The sequence below is a fragment of the Kalmanozyma brasiliensis genome, assembly GCF_000497045.1.
Source record: "Kalmanozyma brasiliensis GHG001 unplaced genomic scaffold PSEUBRA_SCAF1, whole genome shotgun sequence".
In the NCBI taxonomy this organism is placed as follows: domain Eukaryota; kingdom Fungi; phylum Basidiomycota; class Ustilaginomycetes; order Ustilaginales; genus Kalmanozyma; species Kalmanozyma brasiliensis.
This window is the reverse complement of record NW_015961948.1, coordinates 1,580,452-1,599,877: the sequence shown is the minus strand read 5'-3', so window position 1 is coordinate 1,599,877 and position 19,426 is coordinate 1,580,452. Positions and strand designations below refer to the sequence as shown.

The 19,426-nt window shown below is 58.3% G+C and overlaps 7 protein-coding genes and 1 non-coding gene across 8 annotated transcripts; 5 read left to right on the top strand and 3 right to left on the bottom strand.

Moving 5' to 3' along the window:
* Nucleotides 1–677: 677 nt before the first annotated feature.
* Nucleotides 678–2,126, top strand: PSEUBRA_000603 (uncharacterized protein; the record flags this gene model as incomplete). The annotated part of the gene is made up of 1 exon (XM_059464425.1): nucleotides 678–2,126. One exon carries the CDS (start codon nucleotides 678–680, stop codon nucleotides 2,124–2,126), a length of 1,449 nt encoding a protein of 482 aa, XP_059321068.1.
* A 107-nt stretch (nucleotides 2,127–2,233) lies between these two features.
* On the bottom strand, nucleotides 2,234–3,701 carry PSEUBRA_000602 (WH2 domain protein; the record flags this gene model as incomplete). Its single annotated transcript, XM_059464424.1, has 2 exons — nucleotides 2,234–3,564; nucleotides 3,653–3,701. The coding sequence occupies 2 exons, from the start codon at nucleotides 3,699–3,701 to the stop codon at nucleotides 2,234–2,236; spliced, it is 1,380 nt and encodes a 459-aa protein (XP_059321067.1).
* Nucleotides 3,702–7,061: 3,360 nt separating this feature from the next.
* PSEUBRA_000601 (Glycoside hydrolase, family 5) lies at nucleotides 7,062–8,918 on the top strand (the record flags this gene model as incomplete). The annotated part of the gene is made up of 1 exon (XM_016436219.1): nucleotides 7,062–8,918. One exon carries the CDS (start codon nucleotides 7,062–7,064, stop codon nucleotides 8,916–8,918), a length of 1,857 nt encoding a protein of 618 aa, XP_016295177.1.
* A 1,441-nt stretch (nucleotides 8,919–10,359) lies between these two features.
* PSEUBRA_000600 (Protein arginine N-methyltransferase) lies at nucleotides 10,360–11,778 on the bottom strand (the record flags this gene model as incomplete). The annotated part of the gene is made up of 1 exon (XM_016436162.1): nucleotides 10,360–11,778. One exon carries the CDS (start codon nucleotides 11,776–11,778, stop codon nucleotides 10,360–10,362), a length of 1,419 nt encoding a protein of 472 aa, XP_016295176.1.
* Nucleotides 11,779–12,325: 547 nt separating this feature from the next.
* On the top strand, nucleotides 12,326–14,623 carry PSEUBRA_000599 (Bromodomain protein; the record flags this gene model as incomplete). The annotated part of the gene is made up of 1 exon (XM_016436180.1): nucleotides 12,326–14,623. One exon carries the CDS (start codon nucleotides 12,326–12,328, stop codon nucleotides 14,621–14,623), a length of 2,298 nt encoding a protein of 765 aa, XP_016295175.1.
* Nucleotides 14,624–14,800: 177 nt separating this feature from the next.
* Nucleotides 14,801–14,906, top strand: PSEUBRA_006431. The gene is made up of 2 exons: nucleotides 14,801–14,836; nucleotides 14,871–14,906. It is a non-coding gene; the product is annotated as a tRNA-Ala (tRNA).
* Nucleotides 14,907–15,545: 639 nt separating this feature from the next.
* On the top strand, nucleotides 15,546–17,084 carry PSEUBRA_000598 (tRNA-dihydrouridine synthase; the record flags this gene model as incomplete). The annotated part of the gene is made up of 1 exon (XM_016436182.1): nucleotides 15,546–17,084. One exon carries the CDS (start codon nucleotides 15,546–15,548, stop codon nucleotides 17,082–17,084), a length of 1,539 nt encoding a protein of 512 aa, XP_016295174.1.
* Nucleotides 17,085–17,244: 160 nt separating this feature from the next.
* Nucleotides 17,245–18,261, bottom strand: PSEUBRA_000597 (Short-chain dehydrogenase/reductase SDR; the record flags this gene model as incomplete). Its single annotated transcript, XM_016436166.2, has 1 exon — nucleotides 17,245–18,261. The coding sequence occupies one exon, from the start codon at nucleotides 18,259–18,261 to the stop codon at nucleotides 17,245–17,247; it is 1,017 nt and encodes a 338-aa protein (XP_016295173.2).
* Nucleotides 18,262–19,426: the final 1,165 nt, after the last annotated feature.

Sequence of the window (19,426 nt, the reverse complement as noted above, 5' to 3'; positions counted from 1 at the left end):
GCACCCGACATGACGCCAAACTCGAACAATCTCGCAACTTGGTCCAACCCAAAAGAAAAAGCATCTCACGTCACTTTCCCTGCAATCTTCTCTTCTTGTACTTGTATCTGATTTATTCAACGCAAATGGCTCTACGCTGGACTCTTTGCCATCGTTCTTGCTGTAGTGGAAGTTGAGCGCACTAGTTTCCGGTTGCAGTGTGGACATGCGAGGGACAAACGCCACTCGGAAAATCGTCCGCTGCAAGGGACATGTCATTTATCGCGACGGTCACTGCTGCAAGGGGTTAACCTCTGCAGCGGGTTCACACCAGCCACCAGCCATTGTAGGGAGCAGGCGATGATCCGTCTCGCTGTTGCGCGAACTCTCTCGGCTCCCTCGTCGCGACGTCCTGGCACCGTGGGTAAAGGAGGCGACGAGACTTTGATCCTGCCCTTCGTCATCTTTCCTCTCGTCATCCATCAAGCACCAACGACGTCCCCTTCGCATCCTTATCGAGAGCAGGCACTCCCATACCGTTCCAGTCTTCAGCAGGTTCTGAACACGTACTGTCCTTTCCCCACCATCGCTCGAGCCAAGTTCACGACCGTCGTCACGAGTGCGACCATATCAGAACTCGAAACAAGCTGGCCTTGTTGTTCTCCCCCACTGCTCCTTCTTGCCACTTAGCCGTCAAGATGCGTCGCCCTCACGTCGTCACGAGCTTCCTGGTCGCACTGCTCTTCCTCAACCTGTTCGTGGGTGCCGTGCAAGGAGGCAGCGTCGGTCGATCCGTCGCTTCTCCTCCGCGCGATAGGCCGCCCGGCCTGGTCTATCGGCTGATTCACTCACTCGCGGACAATCCGCTGGTCGGATCACCCGCAGACGGTCGCAAGCGACAGCTTGACTGGCCTTCTCTGCTGGGCGTTTCTGTACCGTCAGCTGGTATGACAGATGCTACGGCGGGTAGACCGGGCCATGTCATCCCAGCGTCGGTGCTCGCCGCTGCCGCTTCGAAGAACACGGCTGGTCCGACTGCGACGGCTGGTTACGTTGTCAGCAGCCCTTCTCCCCTACCTCCTCCCTCCTCTACCGCTTCTCCCACTTCCTCTCCTCTGCCTACCTCCTCGACGGTAGCCACGCCTTCTGCGCCCCTAACGAGCATCCTCACCCCTCCAGCCACAACCGACACACCTACCTCGCTCCCAACCTCGACAACAACCCCCATCTCCCCGACCCATCACAGCCTCCTCTCACCCAAAAACCGCCTCTTCCCGCTAACCGTCGCCGCTCTAGCCGCAGCAGCGCTGATCTTTCTCATGCTTCTCATCTCGATCGCGCGCAGCATCGCCCGTGCGCTGTACAAGGATCATCTTACGCGCAGTTACGCCTTTGAAGATCCCCTCCCGCCGTTTGCGCCGCTTCCTGGGCAAGAGGACAAGTTCACCACCCCGGCTTGTGGACTGGGTGCTGCACGCTCGGTGCGACGTGCGATGCGACGGAGCAGCGCTGCGATTGGCGATGAGCTGGTCCAGGGGTGGAGGGAGAAGATGGGAGTGTGGCGCGAACTCAACCGGCAAAATCTAAGCGAGGTTTCTGAGGCCTCGAGCGATGGTGGTGCGGCAAAGCGGTTGAGCCGGCTTGGGTCTCATTTGCGGAAGCTTACGACGACGCCCCTCTACGAGCCGTCTCAGCCGCGACAGAGCGATGTTGCCAGTTGCACCGCCACCATCACTGCCGATGGCGAGGGGTGGACGATCGAACCTTCCCGTGCGGGCGACGGTGCCGTTCACCTGGGGGTTCCTGCACCTCCGCCGGTAGTGCGAAAGCCCGTGCCGCAACTCGAACCCGCGCTGCTCTCTGCAAAGCTGGCCGATCTCGAACGTCAATGTTCCAGCCGCCGCGAGAGGAAGTGCTTGTCCACCGACGCAACGGGTGCACCCATCACAGAGCGCACCAAGTCCCATCAGGAACCGAACAACACGTTGGGCAGGTATCGTCGTCAAGGCGAACGAAAAGAGGTGGACAGCGTACCCCTCGCCTCGCCCACCCGATGGGAGCGCGTGCCCAGCATCGTCGTTCATCCTGAGCGGCCCCCAATTGCGGTTGAAAGACCCCTGCCCACACCACCCATCCTGCCCCAATAGCACCTGTACTCACCACACACTGCTTGTATCTAGTCGACCCCACGCTTTTGCAATCATACACATCCCCCTGTTGAATCGTTTGCTATTGCGCATGGCTACGAGTACATCTACGCCAGACTACCAAAGTCGAAACTGCTCCCCTTACTCGCCCCACTGGGATAGCGATGCTGGCTAGCAGCCGAAGCATTGAACCCGCGTGGAGGGGGGAAGTTGCTACTTGGACTGAAGCTGAGCGACCCCGATGTGAGGGGTGGGGATGGGACGCGGGTGATCTGCGACCCGCCGTTGGGGCGTGCGAAGGTGGAGCTGGCGGTTCGAATGGGTGGTGCTGCGACGGGGGGTGGGACGCGCGATGGCGGAGCGGCGGGAGCGGCGGCGCGAATAGGTGGGGCCGCTCGACCAGGAGGTGGGGGTGGGGCGGCGGCGGAGGACGAGCGAGAATGACCGCTTGAAGGAGGGGGTGGCGGAGGAGGGGCCGCGGAGCGACGTGGTGGTGTTGGTGCACCGGAGGATGGCGCGGCTGGAGGGACGGGGACGGTACGGGAGGGTGCTGCGCTGGAGGGGGGCGGAGGAGGGGGTGGTGGGGCGCCAGCAGACGGTCGAGTAGGCGTTGATGGCGCTGCCGCTGCTGGGCTTGGTCTCGAAGGAGGGGGAGGCGGTGGTGGAGCAGCAGCACTAGGACGGCCAGGAGGGGGCGGTGGTGGGGCAGCAGCGCTCGGTCGACCGGGTGGAGGAGGAGGTGGGGGTGCACTTGGCGCACCGCTCGTCGGTCTGCCGGGCGGAGGAGGCGGGGGCGGTGCGGCAGGAGCTACGGCGCTCGGACGACCAGGTGGCGGGGGAGGAGGCGGTGCACTTGGCGTACTGCTTGTAGGTCGTCCAGGCGGCGGAGGGGGTGGAGGTGCGATGGGCGTGCTGCTGATCGGTCGACCGGGTGGCGGAGGCGGAGGAGGCGCGCTTGGTGTGCTGCTCGTAGGTCGCCCGGGAGGAGGCGGCGGCGGCGGTGGAGGAGCTCCACTTGGAGCTGCTGCGGCTGGTCTGCTCGGTGGTGGAGGTACCCCTCGACCTGGCAAAGATGGAGCAGCTGCTGTAGGAGGCGGAGGCGGTCCTCGAGGGGGAGCTGGACGGCCTCCTGCAGAAGGAGGAGGAGGCGGCGGTGGTGCAGCGGATGAGGGTGCTGCTGGACGAGAGGGCGGGGCGCTGGCGCCAGGTCGAGTTGGCGGTTTTCCAAGGCTCGTGTTGATGGCTGGACTCCCACCACCGCTGGGTTTAAGCTTGGGCATGCCACCTGCAAACAGTCCACCTAGACCAGGCGGTCCTCCCATTGCAGATCCACCTCCTCCAGAGGTTGCGATGCTGGAGCCTCCGCCTCCGCCCCCGCCTCCTCCACCGCCGCTCTTGGGTTCGACTTGAGGAGCTGATCGATCATTTGTGACAGCCTCTGTTGACGTGTGAAGGCATTCGAAGCGCAAAGACTAAGTCAGTGACGTTGGCGCTATGAGGTCTCACTCAACAAGGGTGATGCTTACTTTTAAGGCCCTTGCCTTTCTGAATCGAGGAGAGAAGATCTGCGTTCATCGTGTTGTGGCGTCCGCAGAGCCGGGTCTGCTATCGACGATGAACGGAGGGAAATAGTGTATTTCCACCGTATCCGGACAAGCGTGAACGAACAGCCGCCGGGTTGGATTGCTTGAGCGGGTTCCTGGATGATGGATGGTGAGAAGATGGTCTGCAAATCACACGACGTGGGCGCCGGAAAGCGTGTGGAGGGAAACGCAGGCAGGGGCTGTGCTTGTAAGAAATGGTGCCTGCAGCTGGCTCTCTTTCTCCCTCTTGGTCCGTGACACGCCAGGAACGGTTCCGATCTCACTCACCCGAGACCATCGGCATGATGGATTATTCTTTTAGGTTGTGCTTTGCGTGCCCTAACACGTTTGGAAACTTTTAACCTTTTCAAGTTCGGCCTCCTCGCCATCTGTAGGCTTGGAACGCAACACCTTCGCCAGCCACCAGGTTTCCATACAGCAGCGCCCGTCGCAAAAGCAGCAACTGCTAGTATCACAGACAATGCTGTATGAATGTTGGATGATCAGAGCCATGTTGAGCACTCTAGCGTGATCGATCGGTGGGAAGGATCGGTTGAAGCCAGGAGAAGGTGCAAAGGTTGTCCGTCGTATCACACGGGTATATTGTCTACTGTAGTATGGTGCAGAATATCTGCGGCCATAGAACCTTGAAAGCACCGCATCCCGTCCGATCTGCGAAGTTAAGCAAGGTATCGCCTAGTCAGTACTGCGGTGGGGGACCACGCGGGAATCCTAGGTGCTGCAGTTCTTTTCTTTTTTCATTTCAAATTCTTTTGTCATTGGACGAGCTCAGCGTCGCTACTTAGCGTTGACGATGAGAGTGGACGCAAGCTAGATTGCCGAGACAAGTGGTGTGTGACCAGAAAAGGTGATGACGAGACTCACAAGAGTGTGACGAGGGAACGGCCGGAACTAGATGGCCGGCTGCGAAACAGATTGCGGTGACTTGCAAGATCGTAAGGTGTTCCGAGAACATTGCCAACCGGGACTCGCCTCGGAGGTAGACCGTCCTGCTCAACACTGACCGACTCGAGGCCAGGCACGCTGTCCCGAAGAGCACAGACACGCAGAGACAGCGAAATCCACACAATACAGGCTGTAAGAAGGCCGCACGATCGATTCTCGGTCGGATCGGTTGCCAACGATTCTCGGTGCTCGACTCGTGATCGCATCGCCGTACATGTGGTCAATGCGCTCTTGTACCTGCTTCCCGCATCTGAGCCAAAGACGATGATGATGAAGCCACATGGACAAAAGGACGAATCAAGATGAAGGAAAGGCCGTGGAGCTCCAAGGTGCATGAATGCCATGTCCAACATCTACCGCACGGCGACACGAGATGACGTCCAGAAATCTTAAACTGAGCGGGGAGCGCCGAATTCCTTTGTGGGAATTAAGCGGTAAATGGCTTAGAGCGCCACTGAGGCCGTCAAATTTGAATGATTTAGATGGTGCCTGAACTATGCATCCAGCGCTGCCTCAAGGTCTTGCTCCAATTACGATGAGATCAAGACGTCCAGGGAGGATTGCAGTGAGATGTGCAGCTGTCTGAAGGCGACAAGAAGACTTCAAGTGTATGGTTGAAACATAGCACGAAGCGAAACCTGTATGCAGGGGGAAGAAGCAAAGGAGAGGCCAAGGTGGGGTAGCGCAATCTAGCCGACAGAAAAGCGGCAGCACAGGGCGACATCGGCTCAGATCGATCGACGGCCGAAGCGCCCTTTAAGCGAGACCAACACCTGCCAATTTCCGCCTGCCAACTCGTAGATTCGCCGTCCAACGTTTGCAAAGCAGTCTCCGCATGCACCTTTGCTGCAGCTGACTGTCACAGATGAGACCCTCTCTTGACCTTCTCATGTCTCACTAGTTGGGAATCTCGGCGAGTACGATCAAGCTGAGCTAGTCCCGGCATCCTTGTCCAAGGAAAGCCGGCGTTGGTTTGTTCATTGATGCAATCATCGGAACCGGGAAGCACGTCCCACGTCGAGATCCTCTCCGCTCTTCATTTGTTTGCCAATGTAGAGACTCGCTGCTTATCAATGAAGCTCAAGCCACTTTGAAGCAAGGCGCGTATCTCGGATCAGACGGCGTGCAGGGAGAGGAGTCGATGGACGGCAACGATGATACAGGGGCTCGAGGCAGAAAAGCCACGCCGGATATTAGCGACGTTATTCATGCAATGCGCACGTCAAGGTTCGAAGACTATCCACCGCCCAACTGATTCTTAGACGCCGCATCGCCTCAGGACCCTTGCCTCGTTCATCTCGTCCTCCTTGCCCCTTCAAGCGCCGGCATCTCTGTCCATCTTCGGGTCTAGAGCGAGCGTCGCTTCCTGCTGCTCCTGACGATGAATGCAACCCCGATCGTTACCTGTCGCTGCCAAGTCAACCACACGGGCTGCCATTCGCCAAGCGCCTCGGCATCAGTACAGTGGCTGCTCTACCAACCGTCGACCCTGCACCCTCCTTCCTTCCTAATGCCGGTCTCTGACATCTCTGCTCCCTCTCATCTACGCAGTCTCAGCTGCATCATCCCATGCGCGCAGCCTCCTTGTCCTAGATGCCAAGCTCAACCCTGCCAAACTCCATTCCGTCTCATTCTGCGAGCACACACTGCTCCATGGGCCTCACCTCTGAGTCGCCGATTAGCTTGGCTCAAAGTCGGTGACCATAGGAGTCACGATCCCTAGCAAACAATTAGCTCGGCATGCATGAGTTCTCATTCAGGGACCGACAATGTGCTCTCTGTCCGACTCACACAGCTCTCCTTGGCATCAACTTCTCCTCTCTGCTCCAGTGACGGTAGAGCTTGAGTGCACATTGCTCGCCTCCTTACCTCTGGTGCACTTGCCCCTGAATGTTGGAACGCCCCCTTCTTATCCGCTTGACCGGTGCTGTCACATTGTCCGCTACCGACGTCCCGGCTAGCGATGAGGCCCGCTGGCCTCGAATCGTCCCAACTCCGCCGCTCTTCGCTTGCCCGTGCCTGCCTCGCTTGCTTCCAAGAGCGTACCTTCCTACAGCAGAATGTCACTCGATCTTCTACTCAAACAGACTATCGTATAAAGACTAGTCGCATTTTCACCTCCGTCTCCAGCTTCTTCTTCCTCCCTCCCCTCATCACTTGCAGCTTTCGTTGCATCTATCTCCTCCTCTCTCTCCACTCCACTCCTACTCATACACACGCTATCTCCCCTTCCACCACCTCGCCGTCCCCTTTGATACCACCACCACCCAACCACACGTACACCGCTTCGCCACTTTCTTTTCCAATTCAAGCTTACCACACACCGCAGCCGGCAATCTAGAGCCACTCTCACAGGCACACCGCAGAGCAGCGACTAGATACCAATATGAAGATCACTTCGTTTGGTCTGGCGGCCATCGCCATGGCCCTGATGGCTGACAATGCCGAAGCCATGCCCGCTGTTCGCAACTACAAGGGTGTCTCGCCCTACAAGGCGCGCTACACTGTCAACCCGCCCGTGCCTGTCATGAAGGACCCTCGTTCCATGTCCGGCGCTCGTCGCATGCGTCTCGAGTCCAACGAGCGTCTCGAAGAGACCTACCTCGACGAGCTGCACTACATCCCCTCCGAGGGCCAGGCCGACTCTTCCAGCCAGTTCTGGAGCAACGTGCAGCAGCGTCTCGAGTCGGCCATCGACAGGCTCGACAAGGCGAGCTCCATGCTAGGCATGGGCAACGCCATGTCGCCCTACCGCGCTGCTAGTGCCGTCAAGAGCGCCGCCAAGTCGCTCGGCTTCTCGTTCAGCGTCAACACCAACAGCGCCCACGGTGCTTCGCCCGATTTCACCTTCAACTTCAACGTCTCGGAGCCCATGTCGTGGGGTGAGGAGGCGCACCTGTCCGCCGAGGCACGTGAGGATGGCATGCTTGACGGCAAGGCGCTGCCCAACCTGCCCGCCGACTCCGGCTTCGACTACAAGAACGAAAAGGTGCGCGGTGTCAACCTGGGTAACTGGCTTCTGTTCGAGGGCTGGATGGACAGCTCGCTGATGCAGGCGCTCAACGACCACGCCATCAACGCACCCTGGCCTAACCCGATCATCGACGAGTGGACCGCGGGTCTCTACTCGGACAAGGGCTGGGCTTCGTATGTGCTGCAGAAGCACTTTGACGAGTGGATGACCGACGACGACTGGCAGCAGATCAAGGCGGCTGGTCTCAACCACGTCCGTATCCCTGTCCCCTACTTCATGTTTGCCGAGGCCGTGGGACCCAACGCACCTTACCTCACGCTCAACCGCTTCGCCAAGCTCAAGGAGGGTGTCATGAAGGCCAAGAAGCTCGGCCTCAAGGTGTGGATCGACCTGCACAGTGTGCCCGGCTCGCAGAACGGGTTCGACAACTCCGGACGCAGTGGACCGATCAATTGGGCCAACAACCCGGCGTACTTCACTCAGACGCAGTACGCCTTCAACCGACTGGTCAAGGAGTTCACGCTCGACGACTACGCCGGAACGGTGACGGCGATCGAGGCGGTCAACGAGCCCAAGGCCAACGTGGTTCCGGCTGTGCAGGATCTGCTGAACAAGTACTACCCGTGGGCTCGCAACCGCGTGGCGATCCCCGAGGGATGGAACAAGTACTCGAACATGCTCCTCGCGATTCACGACGGATTCCAGGGCCTGCAGTACTGGCAGAACTTCTGGACGGGCCGTGCGCGTCATCGTGTTCTGCTCGACACGCACCCGTACTTTGTCTACTCGGACTGGCAGCACCAGGCCAAGGATACGCAGCGACTCCAGCAGGCCTGCCAGCTGGTCGACTCGTTCGCCAAGTCGCAGCAGTACTACCCGTCGATCGCGGGTGAGTGGAACGTCAACGGACCCAACGGCGACCGTATGGCCGACCGCGATCTGCCCGTGGGCCCCATCAAGTTCCCCAGCTTGCCCGGCGTCACCTACCCGTACTCGGTCAAGTACATGGCGTTCATGGCGCGCAACTTCAAGACGCAGCAGTTCATCTACGAGCAGGGCGGCGGATGGATCCAGTGGAGCTGGAGGAACGACAACAACCCAGACTGGTCGTACAAGACGGGTCTGCAGTATGGATGGATCCCGATGGATCTTGACCAGCAGCCGTACGGTGCCAACCCGTGCTCGTGCATCCCTGGTCTGATCCAGGCTGCTGAGAACGGTACCGCCGCCGAGAGCTGGGTCAAGGCCGAGCTCGCTGGTCACCTCTAAAGCACGAGTTGCGATGGTGGTGGTGGCCACACAGGCGATCGCTCTTCGTTTGCTAGGTGAGAGATCGCAGATACCCCCGTATTGGCTGCCGCTGTTGTCTCGCCCGCTCGCTTCCTCTCGCATCACTCGTCATGATCGATGGCCGTCCTTAGTCTGCTCGCCTCTCATGCCCCGACCTCTGCTTTCCGTTCCCTGGATGGATCTTTGGAAGGACCCGTCCCGTCTCTCTTGCATCGTTTTCTTCAGCATTTCAACACCGACCCATCAACACCTCAACGCCATGATTCTGTTTCTCTGTTACGCATCCGCAACGACCTGTTCATGTCTTTTCTCTTCTGACGACCTTGATAGTACGACTCGCTTGCCGATCAATATCAATTGCATTCTTTTCACGAATCTTTCCCGGGTGTGTGCGCGCGTTGAGTTGAGACCCCCTCGCCGCGTATGAGCATCAAGGGCGCGGACCTCGTTCTGTGAGCGTTTCGACGAGATGAGCTGCTCTTCTTCAGTTGGCTGACTAACCGAATGCCTGCTGCCAGCGCCTATCATTTCCCTTCGGCAAGCTTCCGATAGCTGCGGCAGTGTCCGTGGGAACGCTGACGAGCGTGCGACACGCGAGAAGAAGGGTATGAAGGATGCGATCCGATCGGTGGTGGGAGCGTGGGAAGCGGTGCTCGCCTCGGAGCCTTTTTTTTGGATTTGAATCACTCAGCGACTCTCGGCTACTCCGCGGCTTCCACTTTCACTCACTCAGACCCTGTCTCGCTCATCTCTCAACCATCACGTCCTCCCGCAGCGACCCTCTGTCTTGTCTGCAACCTCTTACCGTCCATCTAAAGCGTCTCGCCAATCTTACTCGCGCTACAAAGGCTGCCGTCGACAAGTCAAATCGGCTCTCGAGATGGCTTGTCCAGTCAACCACCCCGCTTTCCACGCCTTTGTCTTTCTCATCGGCGTGCTCATCATGTTTGGCAAGTACATCAAGACATGATCGGTCAAGCTGCGCCACTACTGCCTGGCTGCTACAGCAACCCATCACCGAGCAGTTTCAAGCTTCACATGAACGGGCAGAGGTGTCCTTTCGAATATGCAGCTTCGTCTACCACATCGGGCCCGGCCGAAAGCAACAGACCTTGACCTTCAGGGCGCAAGACAGCAACTGTTCAAGCCTCTCGATATCCACGTCGCTCGAACCAGGTACGATCATGCCTACACTCTGCCAAGATAGCTCTCTCTTTCGGACTCAAGGACACCGATACGGCCGAGCTTCAATCTCGACGTGCTTTACTCTTGCGCGCCATCAACCAAGCACCACTCGCGTCTCATCAGCACACTCTCATCCTCTCGCATCGCAATCAAGCATCTCGCATCTCGCATTCACACTCGCCAACTCTCGAACAATGCATAAGGTCTCAATGATGTAATTCTATACATTTCCTTTTCACGACCAGGAGTACGTCTGACGATCCAGCCGCCAGACAGCTTTCCTCGTGGTCGTGGGGCTATCCGACGCGGTACCGTCCGGGTTGAGCAGCCTGAGGTGGGCGGTCATGGTGTAACTCCTCTGGTCGTTGACCTTGCAGTGGACGCTACCGGCAATCTTCTGGTTTCGGTTGACGGCGAGGGGTTCGGGAAGGAGGAAGCGGACCTGCTGCCAGTGCGTCGGATCCGCGTAGGGACTGGTGGTCATAAAGTTGCCAGCTGTTGCCGAGGTGGTTGAGACGGTGGGGATGGTGGGTAGAATCGCATCTGTGCTATTCGAGGTGGGTGTGGAGGCCGAGGCGAGAGCGGAAGCCGTCTTGAGCGTGTCGAGCGCCGATTCGAGCGACATCCCATTTGCGTTGGTGGTCGCCTCGCCCATCGTCGTATCCGTATCGTTGTTCGAGGGCGATTGAGAGTTGAAGTGCAGATCAAACCATCCTCCCAGCCCATGCACTATCGCTGCGTTGGCGAACACCCACTCGACGGGAACGGTGAACTCCCTCAGCTCGGCCTGCGTGATACTGGCGAAATCGATCACGTAGTCGCTCGATACGCTCAGCAAACACTGCGGGGGGAAGACACCCACCACGGGGCTCGAGAAATTTTCCTCAAACGCGAGAGCCGCAAAGGGGGAGACGTCGACACCGTAAAAGTTGCTGTTGAGCCACCACTTGGCCTTGTTGGCGGTATCGTTCCACAGCTGCTTGTCCTCGAATGGGGCGAGGCAGATGGTGCCGGCCGAGGGGAAGACGGACCCTCCCGGGGCGAGGAACCGGTCTCTTGCATCCAGAAAACTTTCGCACATGCGCTCGTGCACCAGCAGCACTCCGAGACATTCCGAGACGATCGTGTCTACCTGTGTGTGGCCCTCGAGGTGTTTCGCCGTGACGTCTTCCACCTTTGAGTGCACGGGTACGAGTCTCCCCTGCAACCAGCCGTTCCTCTGTTCGGTCGGATTGGTCGTTCCAAAGCTCACACCGCCCAGTCCCGCATCGCCCGCACCCATCAGCTCCAGCGCCTCCTTCTCCCCCTTCACCACCTCCGGCTTCCGAGTCGCATGCGAAGCATCGACCACCTTCTGCAGGCACTCGACCATGTTGGACGCCTCGATGGCATACACCTTCTTCGCCCCCGCTTGCGCCGCAAAGAAGCTCAAGATGCCATTCCCCGCCCCGACGTCCATGACCACCTTGTCGACGAAATCGTGCTGCGCATTGTTGAGGATCGCCCGCTGGTAGGCTGCTGTTCGGACCGTGTCTTGGAGCATCTGAGCCTGGTGCGAGAGCATGGAGTAGTAGCCAAAGTAAGCTTCATCCTTTTGTTCGTAGATCTCGGCGGGCAGCGTGGTGGAGCTCGAGGCTCCTTTGTCGGCCGTCATGGTGAGGAAGGGAGTCAACAATCAGTGTTGAAAGGGTGGGTGAGATGAGGATGGTCGGTACATCTTCGTACCACGTCGGACCTGCTTTCGTTTCTTCTGAAAAATGGCCCGACCAAGCGAGACACACACCCATCGGCCGATTCGTGACGCGACACAGGCGAAGAAGTCGGTTTTCGAGGGCGAATCGGGGGACCGATATGGAGGCGCGTTGGCCGTCTCGCAATTCTAGAAATCATCGATCCGCTCCTTCGAGCTTGAACCTTCCATCTTCGTATCACCCGCTCTTCCATCAGAAGCGAGACGTCTCCACTCACCTCGTCAGCAGCATCGAGATACCGCACCGAGCTCAGGACTCTTTCACCACTTGCCTAGTGTTCTCCTCACGTTTCTTGCCCGCACAACGGCTGCATCGATCCATAACGACCTTAACGCCCAACTTTGACGGTCACCTCCGATCCTTCGCCTATGTCGATGCAGGCCACATCGCGCATCGCTCGCCCTCTCACACACTGAAGAAGTATAAGCACAACTCCCGCTTTTCTCCACCATGAATCCAATGATCCCCTCTCCACACGCACTCCAGCCATCGGCACTAGCCAAGCTCTCTCTCCGCGACAAGCTGCTCCTGGCGCAAGCCGTGCATGAGATCGGCACCTCGCCTCCTGACTGGGGTCGCGTTTCCTCCCTTCTCCTCGCGCACCCTCTTGTCCGTCAACAGTCGCGCCTCGAGCAAGCGGCCAATGCAGGTCTCACGCTGGGCCGCATCTTTGGCACGCGCGAGTGCGAGCGGGCATGGATCGCGCTCATGCGCCAACGCGGTCTCGTCCTTGGCAAAGACGAAGTCGTTCCTGAACCTGTCACGCCCACCACGCCCAAACCGAAAGAAGCGAGGGGTCTGCAGCCGCGGACGGATCGGCGGTCGCAGCTGGCCCTCGCTCAGTTGTTGTATGCGGAGAGGCTGGAGGAGCTCAAGGAACAGATCAAGGAGAAGGAGGAGCAGTTCAAGAGCTTGGTCAAGGAGATCGATGAGATCAAGTCGGGCAAAGCAGACGCAAGATTGGAGATGGAGCTCCGGATCGAGATGGAGAACCTGGCCAATGGACCACCGCTACCGCCAAGTACTCCGGGCAGCACCGCGGCGTCGATCGCAGGACCGACAACTCCGGCTTCGACGGCGAGCACGACGCCCAAGAGCGCGAAGAAGGGTCGAGCGAGGGGAGAGAGCTCGGCGACACTGCCACAGGGAGATCTGTCCAAGGGCTCACCGGCAAGCACGGGTACGGGATCTGCGCCCAATAGCGCCGGGAAGAAGAGCGAGCTGGTCAAGGGCAGGAAGCCAGGTGAGAGGAGGTCCAGTATCGACGAGTCGCCGACCAAACTTGTGCCTGGACCAACGACCTTACCGAGCACGCCATCGATCAATCTTCCGAGACCAGCGACGGAGGCAGTCGCGGCATCTTCGGCCGCCGTCAATGGCGACAGCAGCACGGCAAACAAGGCAGGTGATGCGATGACGACCGAGGAAGCGGAACAAGCCGTCGCAGACGCCGCGACGGAAGCAGCCGTCAAGGTGCTGCAGGACGAAAAGGCGGCGGGCAAGATCTTGCAGGCGGAAGTGGAGAAGGCGGCAGAACAGGTGATCGATCTCGAGACCAACATGGAGCTGTCAGCTCAAGCCGAGGGCAATGCGGATGCTGCTGTAGCGTCGACATCCACCGCCGAAGCGCAGAGTTCGACTACAGAAGCTGCGACTGCAGCGGCAGCAGCGGAAGCGCAGAAGGATGCGGCGACGCAGCCTCACGAGGCGCCGGCAGCAGATGTGGTGGTCAAGGAGAAGGAGCCGGTCCAGACAGCGTCCGTCACAGCCCAGCCCGCTTCAGAGACACCAGTCGCTGCTGCGAAGAGCGCAGAGTCCATCGCAGGAGCCAACAAGCGCAAACGCGAAGAATCGACAGAGTCACCGAAGAAGGACGCTCCGGCAGCTGGAGCAGGTACAGCTGCCAAATCGACCGCAGCAGACTCTGCGTCGCCAGTCAAGAAGTCGCGCACGGCGGAAGCCGAGAAGGTGCCCTCGTCGGATGTGGAGATGGACAGCGAGGACGAAGCCGAGGCCGCGGTCGGTGCGGACGAGGCCAAGGCTGTCGCGGGCGATGCGAGCAAGGCTGCTGCTCCGTCGAAGGACGTCGCGCCGGTCGCAGACCAGAAGGCGGATGCAGACAAGGAAGCAGTGATGGACGAAGACGCGGACGAGTCGAGCGACGAAGAAGAGACCGAGGAACAGGTCAAATCTGTCGAGTCGTCTCGCAAGCGCTCGCCTACGAAGGAGGATGTCACAGCGGCACCTTCATCCTCACCTGTTGAGCCGGAAGAAGTGGACGAGTCTGCCTCGGATGACGAGCAGAAACCTTCCTCCAGACGCAAACCTCTCCGTCCGCGTCTTTCCTCCACGCACTCCACTCGCCCACCCAAGCCCACGCCCCCAGGGGCCTCATCGGACCGTCAAACCGCCGCGGCCAAACGCAAGACCGCCCAAGTCCTCTCGATGCTCCTCACCGAAGTATCCAACCACACGCACGGCAACCTCTTTCACGCACCCATCAAGGAACAGGACGCTCCCGACTACTATACGCTCATCAAGCATCCGCTGGATATTAAGACGATCAAGGCCCGCATCAAGGAAGGCTCCATCGCGAGCGCCAAGCAGCTCCGAAGGAGTTTGGCCTTGATGTTTGCCAATAGCCTGATGTACAATCGACCGGGAACGGAGGTTCATAGGATGGCAAGCGAGATGTTTGCTGCCAGCGAAGAGATTTTCAAGCGCTACGAAGGCACGCAACGATTCTGAAGCGCTTTCTTGCTGCAATGTCATCCCATGGAACTGCACTTCGATGACTTCTGTGTGTGTAGGTTCATGAAGTGTCGGTCAGTCTAGAGGACGGGAGGAGCCAAAAGCCCTACACGTCCCGGCAAAATTGAATTGTGTGGGTTATGTTGGCTTCTTGTTTACTGCCGAACACAACGAGGGAATATGGTCTAGTGGTATGACGTCGCTTCCGCATACCTGTTGGATCCTCCAAGTTCGCGGTCCGGAAAAGCGAAGGTCCGGGGTTCGATCCCCTGTGTTTCCATTCCTGTCTTTATTTTTTGCCTTTTTTTTGGCATCGCTATTTTGAGCCATCTTTTTTGAGGTTTATCATATCTTATATGCTTTCAGTGACCCTTAGGATGTTCCTTTTGATAGTCTCGCACCTCTTCACAACAGGATCAGACTTGTAGCGAATAGCTTCATGCAGCTGAACTAAGGCTTGTTGCATGTACGTTCAGCCTGGGCCGCTGTCAGGGCGAAGTGACGCCGTGTTTGACGCAGATCGATGTGCTGAGAGGTAAGCGCTTACAAGTAAATCGGGAGCTCGTCCCGATCCCGGCATTATTAAGATACGGCGATAGCCGAGCGAGACCTCGAATTTTGAACAAGGCAGCAGCGAGCAGCTTCCAAAAATTTAGGGTTCGACGTGCTTGCATCTAAACTTCACACCTCAGCCATATCATTACACTTTCGCTTGACATAGACACCGCAGCTACTGGCGTCATCTCGGACTGACGACGGGAAGCAATCCGACTCGTGCTGCACCATATTCGCTCTTCGTACGCGCTCGTGGAGAGCTCTCGACGCTTCTCTGTTGTGTAGCATCTCGAGCACTAGCTTCGCCACCAGTCGACAAGTACGCCAAGTCACACGCTCGACAGCGTCCCACACCTTTACAACAATGCCGGAAGCCGTCGCTCCCACTGCGGTCGCCAGCGGCAGCACCAATGCCAAGCTCGCAGCTGCCACCACCACCACGACGTTCACCGAAGTCGGGCCGGTCGAGATTCCCGATCTCGACAGCTTCCCTCCCACCGGCACGCCCATTCACCCCAAGCTCGCGTCATGGGACTTCTACCGCTCGCTCCACTCGCCACAACGCATCGTCGCTCCTATGGTGGACCAATCCGAACTGCCCTGGCGCATCCTCTCCCGGCGCTACGGCTCCGACCTCGTCTACACACCCATGATCAACGCCAAACTGTTCGTCGACGACGCCTCGCGCAAAAAGAAGGTCAAGTATCAAGAGGTCAACTTCAACAAGGAATTTGGCGAGGAAGGAGCGGCACTGCTGTCGAGCGAAGGGGAGGGATGTTCAGCGGACAGCGATCGACCGCTCTTCGTGCAGTTCTGCAGCAATGATCCGTCTACCCTGCTCAAGGCCGCACAGGTGGTCGAGGACAGATGTGATGCGGTGGACCTCAACCTTGGTTGTCCGCAACACATCGCCCGTCGCGGCCATTACGGGAGTTACCTCATGGAAGACTGGCCTTTGATCTTTGCCTTGATCAACAATCTGCATCTCAACCTCAAGATCCCCGTGACGGCCAAGATGCGCGTGTACGAATCGACGGAGAAGACCGTAGCCTATGCGCGGCTGTTGGAGCGCGCCGGAGCACAGATTATCACCGTCCACGGTCGAACACGGGCGATGAAGGGTCACTTTACGGGGTTGGCGGATTGGGCCAAGATTCGGGCGGTCAAGCAGGCCGTCGGTGTTCCTGTGTTTGCCAATGGCAACGTTCTCTATCCGGGTGACTTTGATAAGGCATTGGCGGGTACGGGCGCGGACGGGGTGATGAGCGCAGAGGGAAACTTGTACAACCCGGCCATTTTCGCACGGACGATCGAGAGGGGGCCGATGTTCCCACACGCACCCGAGCTGCCGTTCCCAAGCATTACGGCGATGGCCAACGAGTACCTGGATATCGTTGCGAGTCTCAGAACCCCGACGCAGAGCAGCGCGATCAAGGCGCATCTGTTCCGGTTGTGCAGACCCGCGTTGGAGGTGCATAAGGAGTTGAGGGAGCACCTCGGCAAGTCGAGGTTCGATGGTGCGGCCAAGGGCGAGGGGCGCGTGGCGATGTATAGAGCGTTCGTAGCGGAGCTGGAGCAGAGGTTGGAGGCGGACAGGAAGAGTGGAAAATGGGATGAGAGACCGGAGACGATGCTGCCGGGTTCGGTGAGTTATCTGACGCAAGGGGAAGGGGTGTATGTGCCGCACTGGTTGGCGCAGCCGTACTTCCGACCGCCGTTGGTGCCCGGTGAGGAGGGAGGGAAGGCCAAGGAGGCGAAGAGTAGGGCGGAGCAGATGACGAGTGTTGAAGATGTCCAGACTAAGGGCGAGGAGAAGGTCGTTGCGGAAGAAAAGATGCGAAGGGCGAGGAGTGAGAGTGTCGAAACGAACCAAGCGGGGAAGAAGGTCAAGTTGGACGAGTAGAGTCGTGCAATTCATATCTCGCTGAAACACCCTCCCTCTGGCAGTGCTCAGTTGTGCCCGTGTTGAGTTGTCAGAATGCCTCGTGCCAAGTCGTCGTCATGCTGCAATGCTTGCTGAAAATGAATGTGTATTGACGCTCTGAGCGAACTGGTATCTGGGTTCACGCAATCACCTCGTCCTCCCTCACCAACCCATGCCGCACACACTGCGCCTCACACCACCTCCACACCTCCTCTCGTACCTTTTCGTCCTTGGCCAGCTTGCTTTCCTCTCCCACCCTTGCGTAGGGGACGAGGTATTTGCCGTGCACCTCGTCCTTCGGTGCGCCTGTTCCGCCCCACAGCTGGGTGACTGCGCCGAGTGTTGCCGGTACGAGAAAGAGGTTTTTAAAGCTGGTGAGGAGGCGGTTGCTCGATCCGAGTTGACTCTTGACCCCTCCTGGATGGACCGAGCATACTGTCAAACCCCATCCCTCCCGATCCGACAGACTTGCTAGATAGCTCGTGGTGTAGACATTCCCCAATTTCGACCGGCCGTAGAGATGGATGTGGCCGAGAGCGGGATTTGTCGCATCGTCGTTGAGCGTGAGGTGTTGTGGCTTGTCCACCCATCGATGTGTATCCGATGCTGTCAAGACCACTCTCGGTTGCGCCTCCGACCGACGTAGTGCCGGTAGCAAGAGTCGCAACAACGCATGATGACCGAGCACGTTTGTTCCCCACATCTGCTCGTACCCTTGCACGGTTTTGCCGCCCACCATAACGCCTGCGTTGCCAAAGATGAGATCGACCCGGTCTTGTTTCGTCAGAAACTCCTCCACCCCCCTCTTGACAGAGGCCAGATCGGATAGGTCGCACTGTATCAATGTCATCCTTCCCGGTGAGGCGCCGTGTCGAATCGATCCGGTCGGAATCGACGACAGAGCTGTGGCGCATTCGGTCGAAAGTGTATCGCGCGTGTGCGCTAATCGCTCGAGCGAGCGACCGAAGAGATAGACGTGCGCCCCGGAGAGGATGAGTTGTCGTAGCGTCTCGTAGCCGATTCCGGATGTTGGACCGGTTAGGATGACAATCCGGTCTGTGAGTAGGGGCATGGATGTGTTTGGATCCCACGGGGGTGATGAGGAGGATGGTGGGGAGCGCAGCATCGACCGTACGATGGAGGTGTAGGACGCCATGATGGAAGTTGCCCTTCGATGGCGGGCGTCTATGTGCGGGATGACGAGCGACGCGGTCCAGAAGCTGGTGTGATCCGTGATGCTAGTGAGAGTCGCGCTAGATACAAGCAGCTGACCACGACCAGGTACGATGTCTGTCCGAGACGAGCTAGGATGGAGCAGACGAAGACAAAGGTCGCGATGTCTCTCCGAATCGGCTTACGATGGGAGCCAGGTGAAGCAGTGGCGGGTATGATCGTCTTGGGTGATGCGCGTTCGTGCTTGGATGGTCTCGCTCCCGAGTGGAGCTGTTGCAGCGGCGGGTCGGCGTTGTGATTGTTGGTGCGTCAAGAAGAGCAGCCCATCCAAACTATGAGCCAAAGTATTCTGTTGTCGATATCCTCTCGATCGACCATCAAGACCCTGAAAAAAGAGGCCAACACGCTCGTGAATCGCATCAGCCCATTTCTGCCAGGGCATAAACCGACATGAAAAGGAGGCGCCAGGCCGGCGTTTGGAATCGCGAGTTTATTTTTAGGGAATTTGCATGCGTGTCGGTGAAGGCCCTGTCATACGATTCTGTGCTGGACCTAACAGATAGACTACTTTGGCCCGAACCATCATCTCCCCCGCGGCTCTCACCCACCCACACCCTCAGCACAACATAAGATTCAGCGAGTATATGAGCATTACATTACAGGACCCGAAGGCGGGCAGAGATCCTAGTAGAAGAGATGAGAGAGGGAGAGTTTGAGGCCCAAGTTTGCGATGCGGAATGCGAAAGACGTGTGCTCCGGAGACTGTGTATAAGAGTACAAGATTGGGTTTGGAGAGGTTGCGCTTGAACAACTAAGCCCGAGTATATGCTGAGAGTACAATGCTAGGTGACTGGAGAAAGAGAAAAGACTTGACTAAATGCGGTGCGGGTATTACTGCAAAGAGGTATGTCGGCAAGGTTGGCTGGGTAGTAGAAGGGGAGGGGAATATCTCTTCTTCCATCTTCTCTGCAGTGAGTAGCGAGAATGGATGGAGCGGATTTCTTCGCCTTTGGGGACCAACGGTATACGAGTATGGTGACCGGAGGATACACGCAAGGTGATGTGCATGTCAAATTTGGAGGTAGACGGGGGAGAAAAGGTTGCTGAAAGACCTTGTCGTTGGGTGGGAATCGCAGCGACACTGCGAG